A 24,875-nucleotide genomic window follows, 5' to 3' on the forward strand; every position below is an offset into this window, starting at 1 on the left:
AGGTTCGAAATTCGATTCGAACAGCCGCTCAATGTTCGTGTGTTCGAACGGGTTTCGAACCCCATTATAGTCTATGGGGAACAGATACTCGTTAAGGGGGAAACCCAAATCCGTGTCTGGAGGGTCACCAAGTCCACTATGACACCCCAGGAAATGATGCCAACACCTCTGGAATGACACTGGGACAGCAGGGGAAGCATGTCTGGGGGCATCTAACACACCAAAGACCCTCTATTACCCCAACATCACAGCCTAACAACTACACACTTTACACACTCAATACCACCTCTCTGACAGTAGGAAAACACCTTGAAACATGTGTATTTGGCACTTGCAGTGAGGAGAGCTTGTCACCAGCAGTGAATTTGGCCCTTGTAGTAAGTTGAGGTTGGCACCAACATTTGTTTTGAAAATCAGGGTGGATTGAGCCTCTAACCAGCAGAGTTTGGGCAAATTCATGGTGGAGGGAGCCTCTAAAAACCCCAGTTTGGACCAATTCATGGTGGAGGGAGCCTCTAACCAGCCCAGTTTGGGCAAATTCATGGTGGAGGGAGCCTCTAAAAAACCCAGTTTGGACCAATTCATGGTGGAGGGAGCCTCTAACCAGCCCAGTTTGGGCAAATTCATGGTGGAGGGAGCCTCTAACCAGCCCAGTTTGGACCAATTAATGGTGGAGGGAGCCTCTAACCAGCCCAGTTTGGACCAATTAATGGTGGAGGGAGCCTCTAACCAGCCCAGTTTGGACCAATTCATGGTGGAGGGAGCCTCTAACCACCCCAGTTTGGACCAATTCATGGTGGAGGGAGCCTCTAAACAGCCCAGTTTGGGCAAATTCATGGTGGAGGGAGCCTCTAAAAAACCCAGTTTGGACCAATTCATGGTGGAGGGAGCCTCTAACCAGCCCAGTTTGGACCAATTAATGGTGGAGGGAGCCTCTAAACAGCCAAGTTTGGACCAATTCATGGTGGAGGGAGCCTCTAAAAACCCCAGTTTGGACCAATTCATGGTGGAGGGAGCCTCTAACCAGCCCAGTTTGGGCAAATTCATGGTGGAGGGAGCCTCTAAACAGCCCAGTTTGGGCAAATTCATGGTGGAGGGAGCCTCTAACCAGCCCAGTTTGGACCAATTAATGGTGGAGGGAGCCTCTAACCAGCCCAGTTTGGACCAATTAATGGTGGAGGGAGCCTCTAACCACCCCAGTTTGGACCAATTCATGGTGGAGGGAGCCTCTAACCAGCCCAGTTTGGACCAATTCATGGTGGAGGGAGCCTCTAAAAAACCCAGTTTGGACCAATTCATGGTGGAGGGAGCCTCTAACCAGCCCAGTTTGGACCAATTAATGGTGGAGGGAGCCTCTAAACAGCCAAGTTTGGACCAATTCATGGTGGAGGGAGCCTCTAAAAACCCCAGTTTGGACCAATTCATGGTGGAGGGAGCCTCTAAAAAACCCAGTTTGGACCAATTCATGGTGGAGGGAGCCTCTAACCAGCCCAGTTTGGGCAAATTCATGGTGGAGGGAGCCTCTAACCAGCCCAGTTTGGACCAATTAATGGTGGAGGGAGCCTCTAACCAGCCCAGTTTGGACCAATTAATGGTGGAGGGAGCCTCTAACCACCCCAGTTTGGACCAATTCATGGTGGAGGGAGCCTCTAAACAGCCCAGTTCGGGCAAATTCATGGTGGAGGGAGCCTCTAAAAAACCCAGTTTGGACCAATTCATGGTGGAGGGAGCCTCTAACCAGCCCAGTTTGGACCAATTAATGGTGGAGGGAGCCTCTAAACAGCCAAGTTTGGACCAATTCATGGTGGAGGGAGCCTCTAAAAACCCCAGTTTGGACCAATTCATGGTGGAGGGAGCCTCTAACCAGCCCAGTTTGGGCAAATTCATGGTGGAGGGAGCCTCTAAACAGCCCAGTTTGGGCAAATTCATGGTGGAGGGAGCCTCTAACCAGCCCAGTTTGGACCAATTAATGGTGGAGGGAGCCTCTAACCAGCCCAGTTTGGACCAATTAATGGTGGAGGGAGCCTCTAACCAGCCCAGTTTGGACCAATTAATGGTGGAGGGAGCCTCTAACCACCCCAGTTTGGACCAATTCATGGTGGAGGGAGCCTCTAACCAGCCCAGTTTGGACCAATTAATGGTGGAGGGAGCCTCTAAACAGCCAAGTTTGGACCAATTCATGGTGGAGGGAGCCTCTAAAAAACCCAGTTTGGACCAATTCATGGTGGAGGGAGCCTCTAACCAGCCCAGTTTGGACCAATTAATGGTGGAGGGAGCCTCTAAACAGCCAAGTTTGGACCAATTCATGGTGGAGGGAGCCTCTAAAAACCCCAGTTTGGACCAATTCATGGTGGAGGGAGCCTCTAACCAGCCCAGTTTGGACCAATTAATGGTGGAGGGAGCCTCTAACCAGCCCAGTTTGGACCAATTAATGGTGGAGGGAGCCTCTAACCACCCCAGTTTGGACCAATTCATGGTGGAGGGAGCCTCTAAACAGCCCAGTTTGGGCAAATTCATGGTGGAGGGAGCCTCTAAAAAACCCAGTTTGGACCAATTCATGGTGGAGGGAGCCTCTAACCAGCCCAGTTTGGACCAATTAATGGTGGAGGGAGCCTCTAAACAGCCAAGTTTGGACCAATTCATGGTGGAGGGAGCCTCTAAAAACCCCAGTTTGGACCAATTCATGGTGGAGGGAGCCTCTAACTAGCCCAGTTTGGACCAATTAATGGTGGAGGGAGCCTCTAACCAGCCCAGTTTGGACCAATTAATGGTGGAGGGAGCCTCTAACCACCCCAGTTTGGACCAATTCATGGTGGAGGGAGCCTCTAAACAGCCCAGTTTGGGCAAATTCATGGTGGATGGAGCCTCTAAAAAACCCAGTTTGGACCAATTCATGGTGGAGGGAGCCTCTAACCAGCCCAGTTTGGACCAATTAATGGTGGAGGGAGCCTCTAAACAGCCAAGTTTGGACCAATTCATGGTGGAGGGAGCCTCTAAAAACCCCAGTTTGGACCAATTCATGGTGGAGGGAGCCTCTAACCAGCCCAGTTTGGGCAAATTCATGGTGGAGGGAGCCTCTAAACAGCCCAGTTTGGGCAAATTCATGGTGGAGGGAGCCTCTAACCAGCCCAGTTTGGACCAATTAATGGTGGAGGGAGCCTCTAACCAGCCCAGTTTGGACCAATTCATGGTGGAGGGAGCCTCTAACCAGCCCAGTTTGGACCAATTCATGGTGGAGGGAGCCTCTAACCAGCCCAGTTTGGACCAATTCATGGTGGAGGGAGCCTCTAAAAAACCCAGTTTGGACCAATTCATGGTGGAGGGAGCCTCTAAACAGCCCAGTTTGGGCAAATTCATGGTGGAGGGAGCCTCTAAAAAACCCAGTTTGGACCAATTCATGGTGGAGGGAGCCTCTAACCAGCCCAGTTTGGACCAATTAATGGTGGAGGGAGCCTCTAAACAGCCAAGTTTGGACCAATTCATGGTGGAGGGAGCCTCTAAAAACCCCAGTTTGGACCAATTCATGGTGGAGGGAGCCTCTAACCAGCCCAGTTTGGACCAATTAATGGTGGAGGGAGCCTCTAACCAGCCCAGTTTGGACCAATTAATGGTGGAGGGAGCCTCTAACCACCCCAGTTTGGACCAATTCATGGTGGAGGGAGCCTCTAAACAGCCAAGTTTGGACCAATTCATGGTGAAGGGAGCCTCTAAAAACCCGTTTGGACCAATTCATGGTGGAGGGAGCCTCTAACCAGCCCAGTTTGGGCAAATTCATGGTGGAGGGAGCCTCTAAACAGCCAAGTTTGGGCAAATTCATGGTGGAGGGAGCCTCTAACCAGCCCAGTTTGGACCAATTAATGGTGGAGGGAGCCTCTAACCAGCCCAGTTTGGACCAATTAATGGTGGAGGGAGCCTCTAACCACCCCAGTTTGGACCAATTCATGGTGGAGGGAGCCTCTAAACAGCCAAGTTTGGACCAATTCATGGTGGAGGGAGCCTCTAAAAACCCCAGTTTGGACCAATTCATGGTGGAGGGAGCCTCTAACCAGCCCAGTTTGGACCAATTAATGGTGGAGGGAGCCTCTAAACAGCCAAGTTTTGGGAAATTCATGGTGGAGGGAGCCTCTAACCAGCCCAGTTTGGACCAATTCATGGTGGAGGGAGCCTCTAACCAGCCCAGTTTGGACCAATTAATGGTGGAGGGAGCCTCTAACCACCCCAGTTTGGACCAATTCATGGTGGAGGGAGCCTCTAAACAGCCAAGTTTGGACCAATTCATGGTGGAGGGAGCCTCTAAAAACCCCAGTTTGGACCAATTCATGGTGGAGGGAGCCTCTAACCAGCCCAGTTTGGGCAAATTCATGGTGGAGGGAGCCTCTAAACAGCCCAGTTTGGGCAAATTCATGGTGGAGGGAGCCTCTAAAAAACCCAGTTTGGACCAATTCATGGTGGAGGGAGCCTCTAACCAGCCCAGTTTGGACCAATTAATGGTGGAGGGAGCCTCTAAACAGCCAAGTTTGGACCAATTCATGGTGGAGGGAGCCTCTAAAAACCCCAGTTTGGACCAATTCATGGTGGAGGGAGCCTCTAACCAGCCCAGTTTGGGCAAATTCATGGTGGAGGGAGCCTCTAAACAGCCCAGTTTGGGCAAATTCATGGTGGAGGGAGCCTCTAACCAGCCCAGTTTGGACCAATTAATGGTGGAGGGAGCCTCTAACCAGCCCAGTTTGGACCAATTAATGGTGGAGGGAGCCTCTAACCAGCCCAGTTTGGACCAATTAATGGTGGAGGGAGCCTCTAACCACCCCAGTTTGGATCAATTCATGGTGGAGGGAGCCTCTAACCAGCCCAGTTTGGACCAATTCATGGTGGAGGGAGCCTCTAAAAAACCCAGTTTGGACCAATTCATGGTGGAGGGAGCCTCTAAACAGCCCAGTTTGGGCAAATTCATGGTGGAGGGAGCCTCTAAACAGCCCAGTTTGGGCAAATTCATGGTGGAGGGAGCCTCTAACCAGCCCAGTTTGGACCAATTAATGGTGGAGGGAGCCTCTAACCAGCCCAGTTTGGACCAATTCATGGTGGAGGGAGCCTCTAAACAGCCCAGTTTTGGCAAATTCATGGTGGAAGGAGCCTCTAACCAGCAGAGTTGTGGGAAAGCAGGGTGGAGGGAGCCTCTAACCAGCAGAGTTGGTGGAAATCAGGGTGGAGGGAGCCTCTAACCAGCAGAGTTGGGGGAAATCATGTTGGAGGGAGCCTAGTATTAGCAGAATTGTGCAACGCTTATGGTGGATGAGTATGAGGATGCGGAGGAATTGGAGAGGTTGAGTACAGACATGGAGTTTCATGTTGGGGTGCTTTACACAGGTGGGCACAAAAATGAAGGCTCTATCCAGTGGTGGTTCATTTTTATCAAAGTGAGCCGGTCGGCACTCTCAGCTGACAGACGGGTGCGCTTGTCAGTGATGATGCCACCGGCTGCACTGAACACCCTCTCAGATAGGACGCTGGCGGCAGGACAGGACAGCACCTCCAAGGAATATAGGGCAAGTTCAAGCCACAGGTCCAACTTCGACACCCAATACGTGTAGGGCGCAGAGGGGTCGGAGAGGACAGGGCTGTGGTCGGAAAGGTATTCCCGCAACATGCGCCTATACTTCTCACGCCTGGTGACACTAGGACCCTCCGTGGCGGCACTTTGGCGAGGGGGTGCCATCAAGGTGTCCCAGACCTTAGACAGTGTGCCCCTCGTTTGTGTGGACCGGTGAGAACTTGGTTGCCTACTGGAGGAACTGCCCTCCCTGCCGCCAACGTCACATGCTGGAAACATCTCCATCATATTCTGCACCAATTGCCTGTGGCAAGCATTGATGCGATTGGCCCTCCCCTCTACCGGAATAAAAGACGAGATGTTGTTTTTATACCGGGGGTCAAGGATAGCAAAGATCCAGTACTGGTTGTCCTCCATGATTTTGACAATACGCTTGTCGGTTGTAAAGCACCCCAACATGAACTCAGCCATGTCTGCCACAGTGTTAGTTGGCATGACTCCTCTGGCCCCACCGGAAAGTTCAATCTCCATTTCCTCCTCATCCTCCATGTCTACCCATCCGCGCTGCAACAATGGGACGATTCGAAGTTGCCCGGAAGCCTCCTGTATCACCATCACATCATCAGACAACTCTTCTTCCTCCTCCTCCTCCTCCTCCATTAAACGCAGTGAAGCGGACAGATGTGTGGACCTACTCTCCAGCTGTGACGGATCGGATGCTATCCCTAACTCCTCTGTGTGATCTGAGTTATCCCTGATGTCAATCAGGGATTCTCTCAGAACACACAAGAGCGGGATTGTAAGGCTCACCATCGCATCCTCAGAGCTCACCCTCCTTGTGGACTCCTCAAAGACCCGTAGGATGTCACAAAGGTCTCTCATCCATGGCCACTCATGGATGTGAAACTGAGGCAGCTGACTTTGTGGCACCCTAGGGTTTTGTAGCTGGTATTCCATCAAAGGTCTCTGCTGCTCAACCACTCTATTCAACATCTGAAACGTTGAGTTCCAGCGTGTGGGGACGTCGCACAAAAGCCGGTGTTGTGGCACATGCAGGCGTTGCTGGAGAGATTTTAAGCTAGCAGCGGCTACTGTCGACTTGCGAAAGTGGGCGCACATGCGCCGCACTTTCACCAGTAGCTCTGGAACATTGGGGTAGCTCTTTAGGAAACGTTGCACCACTAGGTTGAAGACGTGGGCCAGGCATGGAACATGTTGGAGTCCGGCAAGCTCCAGAGCTGCTACCAGGTTCCGGCCGTTATCACAAACGACCATGCCTGGGCCCAGGTGCAGCGGCTCAAACCATATTGCCGTCTCATCGAGGAGGGCATCCCTCACCTCGGAGGCAGTGTGCTGTCTGTCCCCCAAGCTGATCAGCTTCAGCACAGCCTGCTGACGTCTACCAACGCCAGTGCTGCAACGTTTCCAACTCGTAGCTGGGGTCAATCTAACAGCGGAGGAGGAGGCGGTGGCGGAGGAGGAGGCGGTGGCGGAGGAGGAGGCGGTAGAGGAGGAGGAGGAGGGGGGTGTTCTTCTCGTGTCCCTGCCAGGAATGTTAGGCGGGGAGACGAGGTACACCGGGCCAGTTTGGGAAGCAGTCCCAGCCTCAACTACATTCACCCAGTGTGCCGTCAGTGAAATGTAGCGTCCCTGTCCGCATGCACTTGTCCACGCGTCGGTGGTCAAGTGGACCTTTGTGCAAAGCGCGGAACTAAGGGCCCGCCTGATGTTGAGTGACACGTGCTGGTGCAAGGCGGGGACGGCACACCGGGAGAAGTAGTGACGGCTAGGGACGGCATAGCGAGGTGCCGCAGTTGCCATCAGGTCCAGGAAGGCGGGAGTTTCAACAAGCCGGAACGCCAACATCTCCTGGGCCAGCAGTTTAGCGATGTTGGCGTTCAAGGCTTGCGCGTGTGGGTGGTTAGCAGTGTATTTCTGCCGCCGCTCCAATGTCTGAGAGATGGTGGGTTGTTGTAAAGAAACGCCTGATGGTGCCTTTGATGGTGCAGGAGAAGGAGATAAGACAGGACCAGGGGAGGATGAGGTAGAAGTCAACAAAGTGGCGGAGGCAGATGAAGTGGTGTCCTGGCTCGTCCTCTGGAGTGCATCGCCAGCACAGTCAGCAGTGGCAGTGGCAGAGGCAGAGGCAGTGGCAGAGGCAGTGGCAGTGGCGTGAACGGCAGGCGGCCTTTGTCCTGCCGTTGCTGCCTGCCACTGATTCCAGTGCTTGGATTCCAAATGACGGCGCATTGAAGTGGTGGACAGGTTGCTCTTCTCAGAGCCCCTAATCAATTTCGAGAGGCAAATTGTGCAGACAACACTATATCTGTCCTCGGCGCATTCCTTGAAAAAACTCCACACCTTCGAGAAACGTGCCCTCGAGGTGGGAGTTTTTCGGGGCTGGGTACGAACTGGAACATCTTGGGAGATTCCGGGTGTGGCCTGGCTTCGCCTAAGCTGCTGACCTCTGCCTCTGCCTCTAGCTACCCTTTTTGGTGCTGCACCTGCCTCAACATCCACACTACTTTCCCCGCTTGACATCCCCCCTGTCCAGGTCGGGTCAGTGTCCTCATCATCCACCACTTCCTCTTCCAACTCCTGTCTCATCTCCTCCTCCCGCACAATGCGCCGGTCAACTGGATGCCCTGACGGCAACTGCGTCACATCATCGTCGATGAGGGTGGGTTGCTGGTCATCCACCACCAAATCGAACGGAGATGGAGGAGACTCTAGTGTTTGAGCATCTGGACACAGATGCTCCTCTGTTAGGTTCGTGGAATCGTGACGTGGAGAGGCAGGTTGAGGGACAATGAAAGGAGCGGAGAACAGCTCTGGGGAGCAGGGACAGTTTGGGTTATTGTTCTGTAAAGCTTCGGAATTTTGGGAGGAAGGAAGACAAGACTGTTGGGTAATAGGAGGAGAGGAGGCAGAGTCTGACTGGCTGCTGGACAATGTGCTGTAAGCGTTCTCTGACAGCCATTGCAAGACCTGTTCCTGGTTCTCGGGCCTACTAAGGTTTGTACCCTGCAGTTTAGTTAATGTGGCAAGCAACCCTGGCACTGTGGAGTGGCGCAATGCTTGCTGCCCCACAGGAGTAGGCACGGGACGCCCTGTGGCTTCACTGCTACCTTGCTCCCCAGAACCATTCCCCCGACCTCGCCCACGGCCTCGTCCACGTCCCTTTCCGGGAGCCTTGCGCATTTTGAATTCCTAGTTAGAAATTGGCACTGTATACCAGTAGTAAAAATTGTGGGTGCACGTAACCCCAATATATTCTTTGAATTCCCAGTCAGACACTGGCACTATATGGCAGTAGCAAGAAATGAGGGTATTTGTATTCCCAATATACTCTTTAAATTCCCAGTCAGACAATGGCACTGTATACCAGTAGTAAAAATTGTGGGTGCACGTAACCCCAATATATTCTTTGAATTCCCAGTCAGAAACTGGCACTATATGGCAGTAGCAAGAAATGAGGGTATTTGTATTCCCAATATACTCTTTGAATTCCCAGTCAGACAATGGCACTGTATACCAGTAGTAAAAATTGTGGGTGCACGTAACCCCAATATATTCTTTGAATTACCAGTCAGAAACTGGCACTATATGGCAGTAGCAAGAAATGAGGGTATTTATAACCCCAATATATTCTTTGAATTCCCAGTCAGACAATGGCACTGTATACCAGTAGTAAAAATTGTGGGTGCACGTAACCCCAATATATTCTTTGAATTCCCAGTCAGAAACTGGCACTATATGGCAGTAGCAAGAAATGAGGGTATTTATAACCCCAATATATTCTTTGAATTCCCAGTCAGACAATGGCACTGTATACCAGTAGTAAAAATTGTGGGTGCACGTAACCCCAATATATTCTTTGAATTCCCAGTCAGAAACTGGCACTATATGGCAGTAGCAAGAAATGAGGGTATTTGTATTCCCAATATACTCTTTGAATTCCCAGTCAGACAATGGCACTGTATACCAGTAGTAAAAATTGTGGGTGCACGTAACCCCAATATATTCTTTGAATTACCAGTCAGAAACTGGCACTATATGGCAGTAGCAAGAAATGAGGGTATTTATAACCCCAATATATTCTTTGAATTCCCAGTCAGACAATGGCACTGTATACCAGTAGTAAAAATTGTGGGTGCACGTAACCCCAATATATTCTTTGAATTCCCAGTCAGAAACTGGCACTATATGGCAGTAGCAAGAAATGAGGGTATTTGTATTCCCAATATACTCTTTGAATTCCCAGTCAGACAATGGCACTGTATACCAGTAGTAAAAATTGTGGGTGCACGTAACCCCAATATATTCTTTGAATTACCAGTCAGAAACTGGCACTATATGGCAGTAGCAAGAAATGAGGGTATTTATAACCCCAATATATTCTTTGAATTCCCAGTCAGACAATGGCACTGTATACCAGTAGTAAAAATTGTGGGTGCACGTAACCCCAATATATTCTTTGAATTCCCAGTCAGAAACTGGCACTATATGGCAGTAGCAAGAAATGAGGGTATTTGTATTCCCAATATACTCTTTGAATTCCCAGTCAGACAATGGCACTGTATACCAGTAGTAAAAATTGTGGGTGCACGTAACCCCAATATATTCTTTGAATTACCAGTCAGAAACTGGCACTATATGGCAGTAGTAAGAAATGAGGGTATTTATAACCCCAATATATTCTTTGAATTCCCAGTCAGACAATGGCACTGTATACCAGTAGTAAAAATTGTGGGTGCACGTAACCCCAATATATTCTTTGAATTCCCAGTCAGAAACTGGCACTATATGGCAGTAGCAAGAAATGAGGGTATTTGTATTCCCAATATACTCTTTGAATTCCCAGTCAGACAATGGCACTGTATACCAGTAGTAAAAATTGTGGGTGCACGTAACCCCAATATATTCTTTGAATTACCAGTCAGAAACTGGCACTATATGGCAGTAGCAAGAAATGAGGGTATTTATAACCCCAATATATTCTTTGAATTCCCAGTCAGACAATGGCACTGTATACCAGTAGTAAAAATTGTGGGTGCACGTAACCCCAATATATTCTTTGAATTACCAGTCAGAAACTGGCACTATATGGCAGTAGCAAGAAATGAGGGTATTTGTATTCCCAATATACTCTTTGAATTCCCAGTCAGACAATGGCACTGTATACCAGTAGTAAAAATTGTGGGTGCACGTAACCCCAATATATTCTTTGAATTACCAGTCAGAAACTGGCACTATATGGCAGTAGCAAGAAATGAGGGTATTTATAACCCCAATATATTCTTTGAATTCCCAGTCAGACAATGGCACTGTATACCAGTAGTAAAAATTGTGGGTGCACGTAACCCCAATATATTCTTTGAATTCCCAGTCAGAAACTGGCACTATATGGCAGTAGCAAGAAATGAGGGTATTTGTATTCCCAATATACTCTTTGAATTCCCAGTCAGACAATGGCACTGTATACCAGTAGTAAAAATTGTGGGTGCACGTAACCCCAATATATTCTTTGAATTACCAGTCAGAAACTGGCACTATATGGCAGTAGCAAGAAATGAGGGTATTTATAACCCCAATATATTCTTTGAATTCCCAGTCAGACAATGGCACTGTATACCAGTAGTAAAAATTGTGGGTGCACGTAACCCCAATATATTCTTTGAATTACCAGTCAGAAACTGGCACTATATGGCAGTAGCAAGAAATGAGGGTATTTGTATTCCCAATATACTCTTTGAATTCCCAGTCAGACAATGGCACTGTATACCAGTAGTAAAAATTGTGGGTGCACGTAACCCCAATATATTCTTTGAATTACCAGTCAGAAACTGGCACTATATGGCAGTAGCAAGAAATGAGGGTATTTGTATTCCCAATATACTCTTTGAATTCCCAGTCAAACAATGGCACTGTATACCAGTAGTAAAAATTGTGGGTGCACGTAACCCCAATATATTCTTTGAATTACCAGTCAGAAACTGGCACTATATGGCAGTAGCAAGAAATGAGGGTATTTATAACCCCAATATATTCTTTGAATTCCCAGTCAGACAATGGCACTGTATACCAGTAGTAAAAATTGTGGGTGCACGTAACCCCAATATATTCTTTGAATTCCCAGTCAGACACTGGCACTATATGGCAGTAGCAAGAAATGAGGGTATTTGTATTCCCAATATATTCTTTGAATTCCCAGTCAGACAATGGCACTGTATACCAGTAGTAAAAATTGTGGGTGCACGTAACCCCAATATATTCTTTGAATTACCAGTCAGAAACTGCCACTATATGGCAGTAGCAAGAAATGAGGGTATTTGTATTCCCAATATATTCTTTGAATTCCCAGTCAGACAATGGCACTGTATACCAGTAGTAAAAATTGTGGGTGCACGTAACCCCAATATATTCTTTGAATTCCCAGTCAGACACTGGCACTATATGGCAGTAGCAAGAAATGAGGGTATTTGTATTCCCAATATATTCTTTGAATTCCCAGTCAGACAATGGCACTGTATACCAGTAGTAAAAATTGTGGGTGCACGTAACCCCAATATATTCTTTGAATTACCAGTCAGAAACTGGCACTATATGGCAGTAGCAAGAAATGAGGGTATTTGTATTCCCAATATATTCTTTGAATTCCCAGTCAGACAATGGCACTGTATACCAGTAGTAAAAATTGTGGGTGCACGTAACCCCAATATATTCTTTGAATTCCCAGTCAGACACTGGCACTATATGGCAGTAGCAAGAAATGAGGGTATTTGTATTCCCAATATACTCTTTGAATTCCCAGTCAGACAATGGCACTGTATACCAGTAGTAAAAATTGTGGGTGCACGTAACCCCAATATATTCTTTGAATTACCAGTCAGAAACTGGCACTATATGGCAGTAGCAAGAAATGAGGGTATTTATAACCCCAATATATTCTTTGAATTCCCAGTCAGACAATGGCACTGTATACCAGTAGTAAAAATTGTGGGTGCACGTAACCCCAATATATTCTTTGAATTCCCAGTCAGACACTGGCACTATATGGCAGTAGCAAGAAATGAGGGTATTTGTATTCCCAATATACTCTTTGAATTCCCAGTCAGACAATGGCACTGTATACCAGTAGTAAAAATTGTGGGTGCACGTAACCCCAATATATTCTTTGAATTACCAGTCAGAAACTGGCACTATATGGCAGTAGCAAGAAATGAGGGTATTTATAACCCCAATATATTCTTTGAATTCCCAGTCAGACAATGGCACTGTATACCAGTAGTAAAAATTGTGGGTGCACGTAACCCCAATATATTCTTTGAATTCCCAGTCAGACACTGGCACTATATGGCAGTAGCAAGAAATGAGGGTATTTGTATTCCCAATATATTCTTTGAATTCCCAGTCAGACAATGGCACTGTATACCAGTAGTAAAAATTGTGGGTGCACGTAACCCCAATATATTCTTTGAATTACCAGTCAGAAACTGGCACTATATGGCAGTAGCAAGAAATGAGGGTATTTGTATTCCCAATATATTCTTTGAATTCCCAGTCAGACAATGGCACTGTATACCAGTAGTAAAAATTGTGGGTGCACGTAACCCCAATATATTCTTTGAATTCCCAGTCAGACACTGGCACTATATGGCAGTAGCAAGAAATGAGGGTATTTGTATTCCCAATATATTCTTTGAATTCCCAGTCAGACAATGGCACTGTATACCAGTAGTAAAAATTGTGGGTGCACGTAACCCCAATATATTCTTTGAATTACCAGTCAGAAACTGGCACTATATGGCAGTAGCAAGAAATGAGGGTATTTGTATTCCCAATATATTCTTTGAATTCCCAGTCAGACAATGGCACTGTATACCAGTAGTAAAAATTGTGGGTGCACGTAACCCCAATATATTCTTTGAATTCCCAGTCAGACACTGGCACTATATGGCAGTAGCAAGAAATGAGGGTATTTGTATTCCCAATATATTCTTTGAATTCCCAGTCAGACAATGGCACTGTATACCAGTAGTAAAAATTGTGGGTGTATATAGCCCCAATTCTATTGCTAGGGGACTTGCAGGGTATTTCTGGGGTGAAGGTGGGGGGGCACACCGTTGGAACGGGTATCGGGGTATATATCGGGTATACGGGAATACACTGACAGTGTATTCCATTCAGGATCCTGGGAAAGCTGGGTTGCGGCGATTGAGCCCGTCAGTGCCACGTTACACTGACAAGCTTCTCCCTGGAATTTAGCTCTTACAAGAGCTGTTGGTTGTCTTCTCCTTCCTATCCTAGCCTGTCCCTGCCTACCCAGAATCTAAGCCCTAGCTAGCTGGACGGAAACCTCCGTCCTCGGTGAATTGCAAGCTCAGAATGACGCGAACCTGGGCGGCGCTGTTCTTTTAAATTAGAGGTCACATGTATTCGGCAGCCAATGGGTTTTGCCTACTTTTTTCAACGTCACCGGTGTCGTAGTTCCTGTCCCACCTACCCTGCGCTGTTATTGGAGCAAAAAAGGCGCCAGGGAAGGTGGGAGGGGAATCGAGTAATGGCGCACTTTACCACGCGGTGTTCGATTCGATTCGAACATGCCGAACAGCCTAATATCCGATCGAACATGAGTTCGATAGAACACTGTTCGCTCATCTCTAGACAAAAACTCTATTTGTACAAAAAAAGTATCTTTTTCTGAACCTAAAAGATATACAGCAAGGTACAATAGTCCCACATTACGGAGCAGTATTGCATTACAATTAGGTGTATGATTAGCTAAATATATACAGTGTAATAACACGACTGTCTGATTAAGTAACTTCATTCTAGGAACAGAGTGATTAGGGGCAAGTGGCTGAGGGAAATGTGTATTGTATCTAAATGAATGCTGCCTACTGCATACTGATAAGTGTACGCCACTCACCTTATACTACATCAATACAGATACTTATTCACTCTCTTAATTGGGCAGAAGTGAAGTTATGTTGTTGAGACAATTGTAAGTTAAGACATACAGTAGGAGGCGCTCTTAGATGGTGCACCCAGCCACATCCATCATATGGTATTCTGAGAAAACATCTTCACCTTCAACTTTGAAGTACAGGTACTTGCAAGTACATGTGCAGGTGCAGCCTGGCAATAAGTGGACGTGCAATTTCTACCAATTCCCAGGCTGCATTTGACGTATTTGCCAGTGTTTGAAATGAGAATGTACATGTAAAATCCTGTGCAAAAGTTTCAAGCCGGTGTGAAAAAAATGTTGCAAAGTAAGAATGCTTTAAAAAAAATAAAAAAAAAATAGATTTATTAATTAGAAAAGTTTCTTTATTAATAGAATAGTGTATTTTTGTCCATTAACAATATTAAATTAATGAACAAAAGAGAATCTAAATCACATAAGTATTTGGTGTGATCGCGTTTTGCCTTCAAAACAGGGCCCGGGACATTAGAGGTCTGGTGACAGCCGCTACCGCTGCGTTTTTTTAAATTTTAATAGGCCGTTGCCAGCTGGAGTTGTGGTAACCAGGGGTAACACTGTGTAGGCTGGCTGGGTATGTAAGGTCACGTGGCAGAATATATGCAGCCATAGTGTTTCTGGTGTCCCACAACCCTAGATTCCTCTGGAATACCCGGGTGCAATGTGCAGGCAATTGACTTCTGGACACAAGGTTGGAGTAAACCAGGTAACAGTTATTTACTGAAGGATTGTGCATAAAACATCTGTAATCCTGACATACATGTGCAGAGGAAAAGTCACTTCAGATGTAAGTACAGTCAGTGGTACAAAAATGGAAGATACGTGCAATAGTTGAGTCACACTCTCCTATGGTAACTTCTGCTTGGAGCAGGCAATATACTTGGTTGCTAGGGGTGATGACTTGAGGAGTATACAGTCCAAGTAACAAGGCTTCTGCCTATGAAGAGCCTTCACACCTTGGCTCAGCGTGGAAATGTAGTTACATCTGTGGGTATAGACTGTATTATTATTATTATTATTTATTTATATAGCACCATTAATTCCATGGTGCTTTACATTTGGGGGTTACATATAATACACACAATATACAGGTAGATATAATACTAACAGTGACCGACTGGCACAGTGGGGTAGAGGGCCCTGCCCGCGAGGGCTTACAATCTATGAAGGGCTTACAATCTATGAGTGCCCAGTATAGTATAGTATAGTGTATAGTGCCCAGGCTGGCAGAACTAGTAAAGGCCTGGAACATGCAAAGGGACACTGGACATAGGATTATCCCATCTGGCTCAGAAATACCTGTAGGAAGATGCTCCTCTGGCGTGGACTGGATGACAGGAGAGAAGCTTGTCCAAGTCTTACAAGGAATCACAAGGGATTTCTGTACACGGCAGCAATCCAGCACAGGTTGTCCTCAGGATCAGGGGTTAGTAGGTTTGGCTAGGCTTAGTCTTTGGATACAACCTCTTTATAAAACACCTCAGCTGGGGCTACTGGAGAAGACTTGGCAGCTGGAGGTGCAGAGGAGAAATCTCAGGGGCTCAACTCATGACAGGAGACATGATGAGGTGATGCTGCTCTGTCTTAGCACAGGCCCCCAACTCGCTATTGAAGGAACCACACACTCTCCTAGAAGGGAGGGGTGCAAATCTAGCAGATTCTAGAACTTTCAGGGGCATCATAGATGCCATTGGCTGAAAGGATCATGTGACTGACTTTTGGCTTACCATTACAAGCAAGTAGAGATGAGCGAACACTGTTCGGATCAGCCGATCCGAACAGCACGCACCCATAGAAATGAATGTAAGCACCTGTGACGCCGGCCGCCGGCAAAGTCAGCGTCACAGGTGCTTCCATTCATTTCTTTTTTTTTTTTTTTTTTAAATGTAGATTGTGAGCCCCACATAAAGCTCACAATGTACATTTTTCCCTATCAGTATGTCTTTTTTGGAATATGGGATGGAAATCCATGCAAATACGGGGAGAACATATAAACTCCTTGCAGATGGTTTTATGCCCTTGGCGGGATTTGAACACCAGGACTCCAGCGCTGCAAGGCTGCAGTGCTAACCACTGAGCCAACGTGTGGCCCCCTTCCATTCATTTCTATGGGTGCATGCTGTTCGGATCAGCTGATCAGCTGATCCGTACAGTGTTCGCTCATCTCTACAAGCAAGGAATAAACCAATATTTATGCTGACAGATCAATATGTCATTTTGGTCATTGGGTGGCAGCAACACTATCAACCTAATGTGAGCTAATGTTGTATAATGTAATGCCAATAGGAAGCCATTGCACACTATTATATAAGGTGACAGCACTGATTAATATCCCTATGCAGAGCATTGGCCAGTGGCACACGAAGGCCCAATGTATACAGAAATAATGGCCATTATGGGACATTACAGAGTTACCCCAGCCAGTGACGAGCCCTATTTACTTACCGATCCTGGCAGGGGCCGGGATCAGTAAGTGACGCCATGGGCCCCACAAACACTATTATTATACTCGGGGGTCTGAATAGACCCCCGAATATAATGATCGGAGGCCCAGGAGAGGTGAGGGAACATAAAAAACACTGTTACTTACCTCTCCGCGCTCCAGACAGGCTTCGGGCCTAGTTGTGAGACGTGCCTGACGTCAGATGAAAGCGTTCATTGCACTGTCAACAGAATCAGTCCCTGTTCACATGGTAGAATCTGGCACTGATTTTGCAGCGGATTTCACGCTCAAATCAGCGGCAGATTCTTCTCTCATTCTGACTTCCATTGAAAAACAATTAGTGCAGGATGCTGATTCGGAGGCTGTGGCCTGAGACTCACCCCTCATTAGATCCATATATTTGGGCCTAATCAGCACTGGAAAGCTGCAAGGGCTGCTGATGTTCTGTATCCACCACCATGAGCTGGAGGCAGAAAATAAAGAGGAATTCGAGGCAGAACTCTGCCTAAAATTCCTCTTTACTTTCTGATGTCTGAACAGGTTCTATCTACTTGTATGGAATGGACTGTATTACACTCCACTTCATTAGGTTTCTCGTCAGCAATAAAAAAAAAACCTAAAACACCCAATTGCACATGGGTTGCTTCAAAACTGGCCCACCGAGCTTCTGTTGCCCAGGGGACCACAAAAACCTGTAGCCGACCGGGGGGGTGGGGGGGGGGGGTGGAGGGGCACATTAGACTGGGGAGAGATAAAGGGGGACATTAAACTGGTGGTAGATGTAGGCGGTCCATTAAACTGGGAGCGGATGGAGAGCAATAAAATTGGGGGAAGGGGAGGGGGGCAATTAAGCTGAAGGCAGATGAAGGAGAGCATTAAAAGGGGAAACATTAAATTGGTGGCAGATTCTGACCGTGGTCATGTGATTTGCAGTTCATGGTCATGTGATGGACACAAAGGTGCAAAGCTTGTTATAGTCACAGTGCAGTAATCAGAGGTCTGCCTGGTAATAAGCTGTGTGTTCTTCACATGACCATGGATTGCAAATCACATGACCATGGTCAAAATTATATCCAGTAGAAGTAACAGAATGAATGACAGCAAGCAGAGATCTAGAAAACCGTGAGGAATTGATACAAAAAGTATATTGGAAAATTGTATATCTTTTCATTATGGAAACAATAACATTTATCTCAGTATTGGTCTGAAAGTGGCCAACCCCTTTAAGTAATGTGTGCTACAAGAGGTCATCCATGGGATCTCCAGTCACAATGGAAAACCAAAGTTACAACGGAAAGCCAATTCTATGCAAAAGTATTGAAAACAAATCAATGTAAGATTTTGTATGATGCAAAAATATTTAGTTATTTTGAAATGATTTGGGGCCAATTTAGGTTACAAACATTCCGGGCATTAAGGGGTAAAAACATTTCTCACACTATTTTGCATAGTTTCAATTGACAGTTCAGAGGGGAAAAAAAAGTATTTTATTCTGTTGTTTTTTTTTTGTTTTGTTTTTTTTTTTTTAGTTGGCAGAGCATTAAAAATATGGTTTAAGAGACGGCAACAGCAAAAACGAAAAGACCTTGGTAAAAGCAGAGAATGAAAAAAAGTGACAGAAATCAGATAGGTGAAGATGATTACAGAAATCTCTGAGTGCGCGATACAGAACCCACTTCTTCTATATGGCAGGAACGAGATAAGCAAAAGGACAAATCATTTTACAAGGACCACTAGAGGGCGATGCACCACCATGGTTTCTCTCGAATGCGTATCTGATTTTTTTTTTTTTTTTAGAGAACATGGCATGAACTCTTCCTGAAAATCTTGACAACGATTAAGCAGTAACTAGCAGTAATGGAATAGTAAGCTGCACTTAAGGGAAACTCTAATGAGACAGTTCACAAATTGTACGCTTTACTTCAGGCAAAAGGAAATGAATCTTTATACGATCCCTTGCATTAGTCCTGCCTCAGACTTCCTCTGCCATTTTTTGGGTGTCAATTTGCAATTTTAAACTTTACAAATCCGTTCATCATTTGTCCCCTATCTATAGGTCATCTGTTCCGGTGGGTGAATTTGATCTTAGCTGTAACAGTATCATCCACTTTGCTGTAGGGAGACTTGTCCTTTCTTATCTTTCTTCTAAGATCAAGATTTCTAAATAAGATGGTGCCAGATGGCGAGCACTGAAATGCAGAAACTTTGGTGTTACTCTGTTAACAGTGGTCAAAGTTGACCATTTAGTACTACTCATCTTAGGATATCTCAATCCAAGGAGAGCATAAGGCTGAGTTCACACGGGGTATTTTGGTCAGGATTTTGAGGCGATATCTGCCTCGAAATCCTGACCAAAAAGACGGCTCCCATTGAAATCATTGGGAGTCGGTCTGTTCTTTTTTCCGGGAGCCGACTGAAGAACAGACATGCTCATTCTTCAGGCGGCAGCGCCTCGCGAATCCGCCTGAAGACACTCCCTCCTCCCGACTAGGCCCATTCATTTGGGCCTAATCCGTAGCGGAGTGCGCAACTGCATCGGCACCTAGTCGTGGCTACCCGTGTTCTGGACCGGAGCCTGAAGTAGCCTCCACCTCAGGTTCCAGACCAAAAAACCCTGTGTGAACCCAGCCTTAATCATCTCATGGTTGTAGGAGCTTGGTCAAGATCCACCCAGAACTCCTGCAGCTTGTCTCATGTAATAACTTCCACCTGGGTGAGGAAGCTCAGTCTACAAATATAACTTTAATGTGCAAGAATAACACCACAGTATCACACCTCTGCGCTGCTTCCTTCATAATACTTCCTATCACTTACACCTTGTTCACACCATAATTTGTTTACAGTTGTCTGTGTGAAAAACATAAATTGATGGTGTACAAATTAATGTATATACTCATTAACCTCAAAACTATAAAAAGACATATAAACTACGCAACACTCAATAACTTACACACGTCACATAAATAAATGGACATGTGAATATTATGATCATTGGTGAAACCAAAGGGCCAAAGAAGAGTGGACAGTGAGGCAGGCCGCATCCCGTGTATGTGAATGGGGTTTCTCGATATTATAGAAATTTCTGCACAGATTTCTGGCAATTGTTTTTAGTCATGGATGTAAGTGCTCTGTCACTTATTCTGGTGGAAAACAAAAGGATTAGCCTGTACGAGCATTTGCATTTAACATGAAAGTGTTAATAACAAAGATAATCCAACCATTTATATTAAAAATATAGGTATTTTTTAGATACCGTATATACTCGAGTATAAGCCGACCCCCCCTAATTTTACCACAAAAAACTGGGAAAACTTATTGACTCGAGTATAAGCCGAGGGGGGGAAATGCAGCAGCTACTGGAAAATTTCAAAAATTAAAATGGTTTTTGGGTGCAGTAGTTGCTGGATGCTGGGGAAGGGGAGGGGGTGTTTTGGTTGTCTGTCTGCCCCTTCCCCGAGCATGAGGACTGTTTGTTTTTTTCCCCCACGTGGAATTCAGCCTGGTTGAATATAGGGTATCTATTGCGGCTGGTCATAGCCCCCCCAAAATAAAATAAAATAAATAAATGAATGAAAAATATTTTCTTTTTGCTTGACTCAAGTATAAGCCGAGGGGGGCTTTTTCAGCACAATAACATGCTTAAGAATTCGGCTTATACTCGAGTATATACTTAGAGATTAGAGGTGAGCAAGTGGTATTCGATCAAATACTTCGCTCCCATAGGAATGCGTGTAAGCAGCCGAACGCCAAGGGGTTAAGCGCAGTGAATATTCGATGCGTTTAATCCCTTAGTGTTTGGCCACTTACACGCATTCCTATGGAAGCGAGGTATTGATTGAATACTACTCGCTCATCTCAATTAGAGATGATTTTAGCTCATGATTTTTAACAGGTGCTAAGTAGAAGTTGAAGTTTTGAGGTTCTGTAGCCACAAAGAAAATTGATTTAAGCAATGGTGTCCACGTCATATTAATGAACTATCAGGATACCTATCCCCTAAATAAAGAACTGCAGTAAAGGACTAGACTCTACCGGAGGAAAAGCTTAGAAATTCACCTCTTGCCTGGAGTTCCACTTTACAGCATCTATAATTCATGATTTTATAAATGTCATACCTGTTATGAAGTAACTCAGCTCAGCATTTAATCCTGTATCAGCATCTGAACAATTCAGACGTGCCACAATGAAATCTCGAGGTACGCTCTCCGCTAGTGAGATGTTGTACAGAGTAGGGTAAAATGTAGGGCTTTCATCATTGATATCCAAAACTAAAAACAGAAAGAAAAAAAATTCAGAAATAGAAAAAAAATTCTACTTAATTAATATGTAGGGCTCATGCAAAGAGCTGATACTGGATATGTGCATTGAGTCTTTATTGCAGTTACATTGCCAGGAGGTTCTGTCATATCTTAAGCTAGCCAAACACGTGATAGATTTATTTGCAGATCCTTGGAAAATTAGGGCGGGTTCACACCAGCGCCCAGTCTCCGCTTTGCGGGTTTCCGTCTTCTGCCTGAGAAACTGGACAGGAGATGAAAACCCGGCAGTCAATTTTTAAACCCATTCACTTGAATGGGTTTGCAAAGTGGCCGACCGTGAGAGTCTTCTGGCACCGCGAAACACAAAATCCTGCATGTTCGACTTTGTGTCCGGTTTAAAAAAACGGTTTCGCCGTGGAGAGGCACAAAACGCTCACAGGCGGCCACTTTGCAAACCAGTTCAAGTGAATGGGTTTGAAAACGGACTGCCGGGTTTCCGTCTCCTGTCATTTCTCGAGCAGAAGACGGAAACCCGCAAAGCATAGCCCGGGCGCAGGTGTGAACATGCCCTTAACCTAATTTTGTTAGTGTATGACCACCACAGACATCAGTTTTTACAGGTATTCCGATTTAGTTTATTAGATTGTTTAGTAGGTTTGAGCCGATCTTGAGATTTCAGGATCGTTTTTAAAATGGGATTTTTTCATTTTCAAATGGGAATCATTTTCCAGCGAATCCTGATCCCGATCGCAATTATGAAATTTTCTCGATCGGGATCCGATCTTTCCCGATCCTGATCGCTCAACTCTGTTGTCTAGCTTTAATTGTCTCTGTAGATAATCTACTCTAGAATCAATACTTTTAGAGGAGAATTTCTCTGTACATATCATATATGATAAAGCATGCCTCCATTTTTCTATTTTCCAATAGAACACGGTTCAGAGTTGTAATGGGAGGCGCAACAAGGTGTGTGAGGCATCCTCTGTAATGACTCCAATTTCATACCTAGGTTTGTGGCATGTTCTGTTGACCCTAGAATTTTTCTATATCTTAGCAGTATCACCTCTGTTCTAAAGTTTAGCCACCAAACATTGGGGCATTACTTCTGTGACAAGTACACGAATCCCAATACTCCACATGTACAGGAATAAACTTTTCACGTAATTTTACGGACGTAAAAATACAGGCGTATTTTACTATAGAACTCAATGGAAACATCTTTTTACGGCCATAAAAATAAGCACAAAATAAGCACAAAAAACGCCTCGCGTTACTCCGTGTGAATGGACCCTAATGTGTTAAGTTTACAACTTATCACCTGTGTATAGGATAGGTAATAAATGTCTGTTTGATTGGAGACGGAACCCTGGGAGCCTTATGATCACAAAAACAAAACCTGTCTGAATGAAGTGGTGGTCTTACAGGAAGAATACTGCTTCATTCATTTGTATGGGTATCCTAAAGAGAAGCTGAGTGTTGCACCCAGCTTTCAACTGCAGTTACTCAGACCAAAAAGGAGCAGTAGCTTGCATGCACAACAGCCACTTCATTCTAACAGTGGAGCAAGGGACCCACATTTTTATGATCACTGGGTGTCCCGAGGGTGAAAACACCATCCATAAGTCACTTAACAATCCTGTGGGTAGGTGATCTTGTCAAAATCCCTTTAAGTAGGAATCTTAGCAATTATCAATACACTGGACTAAGCATTATGATCGCTATACCACAATTTATGGCTTGTTATTGAATTATTAAACATTAAACAATATATAAATTCATTGTGCTAAACTTTGCAGAAATCCACGTCTTGAGTGGCAAAAATGTCTTCCTTATGTATTGGAATTTGGTTCATATTGCTGGTTACAAGCTTAAATTACAGTTAAAGGGATTCTATCATTGGGAAAACAGGGGGGGAGGTGAGAGCAGGGAAGACTGAGGAGTCATCATCATAAGCAGCAGCCTCCCTGCTCTCACCTCCCCCTGTTTACACACAGGACACAGTGCTCAGTGAACTTCCGGAGTGCACCGTGCTCGCTAATTAGCATATAAAAAAAAGTGGGCTAATTAAAAAATGGCTGGGAGGATTAACAAATAAAAGGCATGACTGGAATAGCCTTTCTAAAGGCTATACAAATATATGCTTAGTTAAAAGTGAGTTTTCTCAATGATAGAATCCCTTTAATACAATAAAGCAATGTTAATACAATGTAAAAGAAATGTCCCTAATAAAATCAACGAATGGATATGATAGATAAACTATTGAGACAAGTCAACGTTGTTAGCCCCATTGCAGCATATACTGCAATACTGAAATTAAAACCTATAACTTCTAACTTGTAAGAGATACCTATTCGATATACCTATATTGAAAGATTATCTTATCTTATCTTATCTTATTCATTCACTTGTATCTCTGCCATGTGTTAACTAAAGTTATTGGGATAACGTCACTCCTTGAGGAGAGTCCACCTTGTCAGGTATGTGTAGTCTTACAAAAAGCCATTTTAGCACCACTGTGGGGGATTATGGGAAGAATATGCAAATCTGTTTCCCAAGATGTAAATAGGGAAACAGTGCCTTTGTTTGCTGCCAAGTCAGTTTTCCCTAGGCTGTGCTGATGAGATCCAATCAGATCGAAACAGCGCTGTCCACAGCTGGGATACTGACTTGGCAAAATCCCGCATCATTTCAGCAAAGGCTTGTGGGAAAGTCGGGCATGAGGCCCCTAGAGGGCAGCAAACAGAGGCACTGTTTCCCTATTTACATCTTGAGAAATAGATTTGCATGTGTTAACTAAGTGAAGGCAGAAATGAAAGAATGACGCACAAATATACATAAAAAAAACATGAATACCAGAGTTATTTATGAAAAGAAAAAATCCCTGTATAGGAATGAGAAGATTACCTCGAACCATAAGTGTACTGGTTGAGCTTTTAGATGGAGATCCAGCATCACTGGCTACTACACGGAGATAATATTCTGCAATCCTCTCTCTGTCTAGAACAGTTGTAGATGTGACTAATCCGCTTGTACTGTTTATAATAAAGTCCATCCGTGGCATTCCAACCTGCATTCGGTACGTCACTTGACCATTCAGTCCTTCATCTAGGTCAACAGCCACCACCTATTATTTAGGTTTTTATAATGGAAAAATAACAGGCTTCTTTAGTTACAAAATATCACAGAGCATCTTTTACACTTACATGAGTGAGAATTTAACAACATTTTCTCCTGTTTACTGCTGAATATTTAACAGCGCAGGATGTAAAAAGTGCAAGAAGTTTACATATTTATAGACACGTCTATACATGTCACTTTCTCTTTTATTTAGTAGAGAATGTGAGTTGACTAGTTCAGAAGCAGTCAGCATGCACACAAAGCAACCCCATTATGTATTTGAGACCGGGCCCCACATTGCAATAACGCAGCGTTTTGGCCATGGCAAAAAATGCGAAATTTTAAACATTGCAGAAAAAAAAAAAAAATCTGCAGCAAAAAAATTCTCACAAATAATTGCATTTTTGAAAATCGTAGCACGTCAATTATACCTGTGGAAAACATTAGTGTTTTCTGTATAAGTATAATAGGGGCATAAAGTCTGCAAAAATGCAATGAAAAACATTGTGGAAAAAATGGCGA

At 45.1% G+C, this 24,875-nt stretch overlaps 1 protein-coding gene across 1 annotated transcript in view; it reads right to left on the minus strand.

The window, feature by feature from the left end:
• The window catches only part of CDH23 (cadherin related 23), an 832,275-nt gene that overhangs the window by 200,243 nt on the left and 607,157 nt on the right, over window positions 1-24,875 (minus strand). The window contains exons 24-25 of the mRNA XM_075257430.1: window positions 24,141-24,360; window positions 21,093-21,245 (exon numbers count right to left, since the gene is read on the minus strand). Of these exons, the coding sequence (XP_075113531.1) occupies window positions 21,093-21,245; window positions 24,141-24,360 (373 nt within the window). The remainder of the gene's footprint in view (window positions 1-21,092; window positions 21,246-24,140; window positions 24,361-24,875) is intronic.

The sequence above is a fragment of the Leptodactylus fuscus genome, chromosome 10, assembly GCF_031893055.1.
Source record: "Leptodactylus fuscus isolate aLepFus1 chromosome 10, aLepFus1.hap2, whole genome shotgun sequence".
NCBI classification, from domain to species: domain Eukaryota; kingdom Metazoa; phylum Chordata; class Amphibia; order Anura; family Leptodactylidae; genus Leptodactylus; species Leptodactylus fuscus.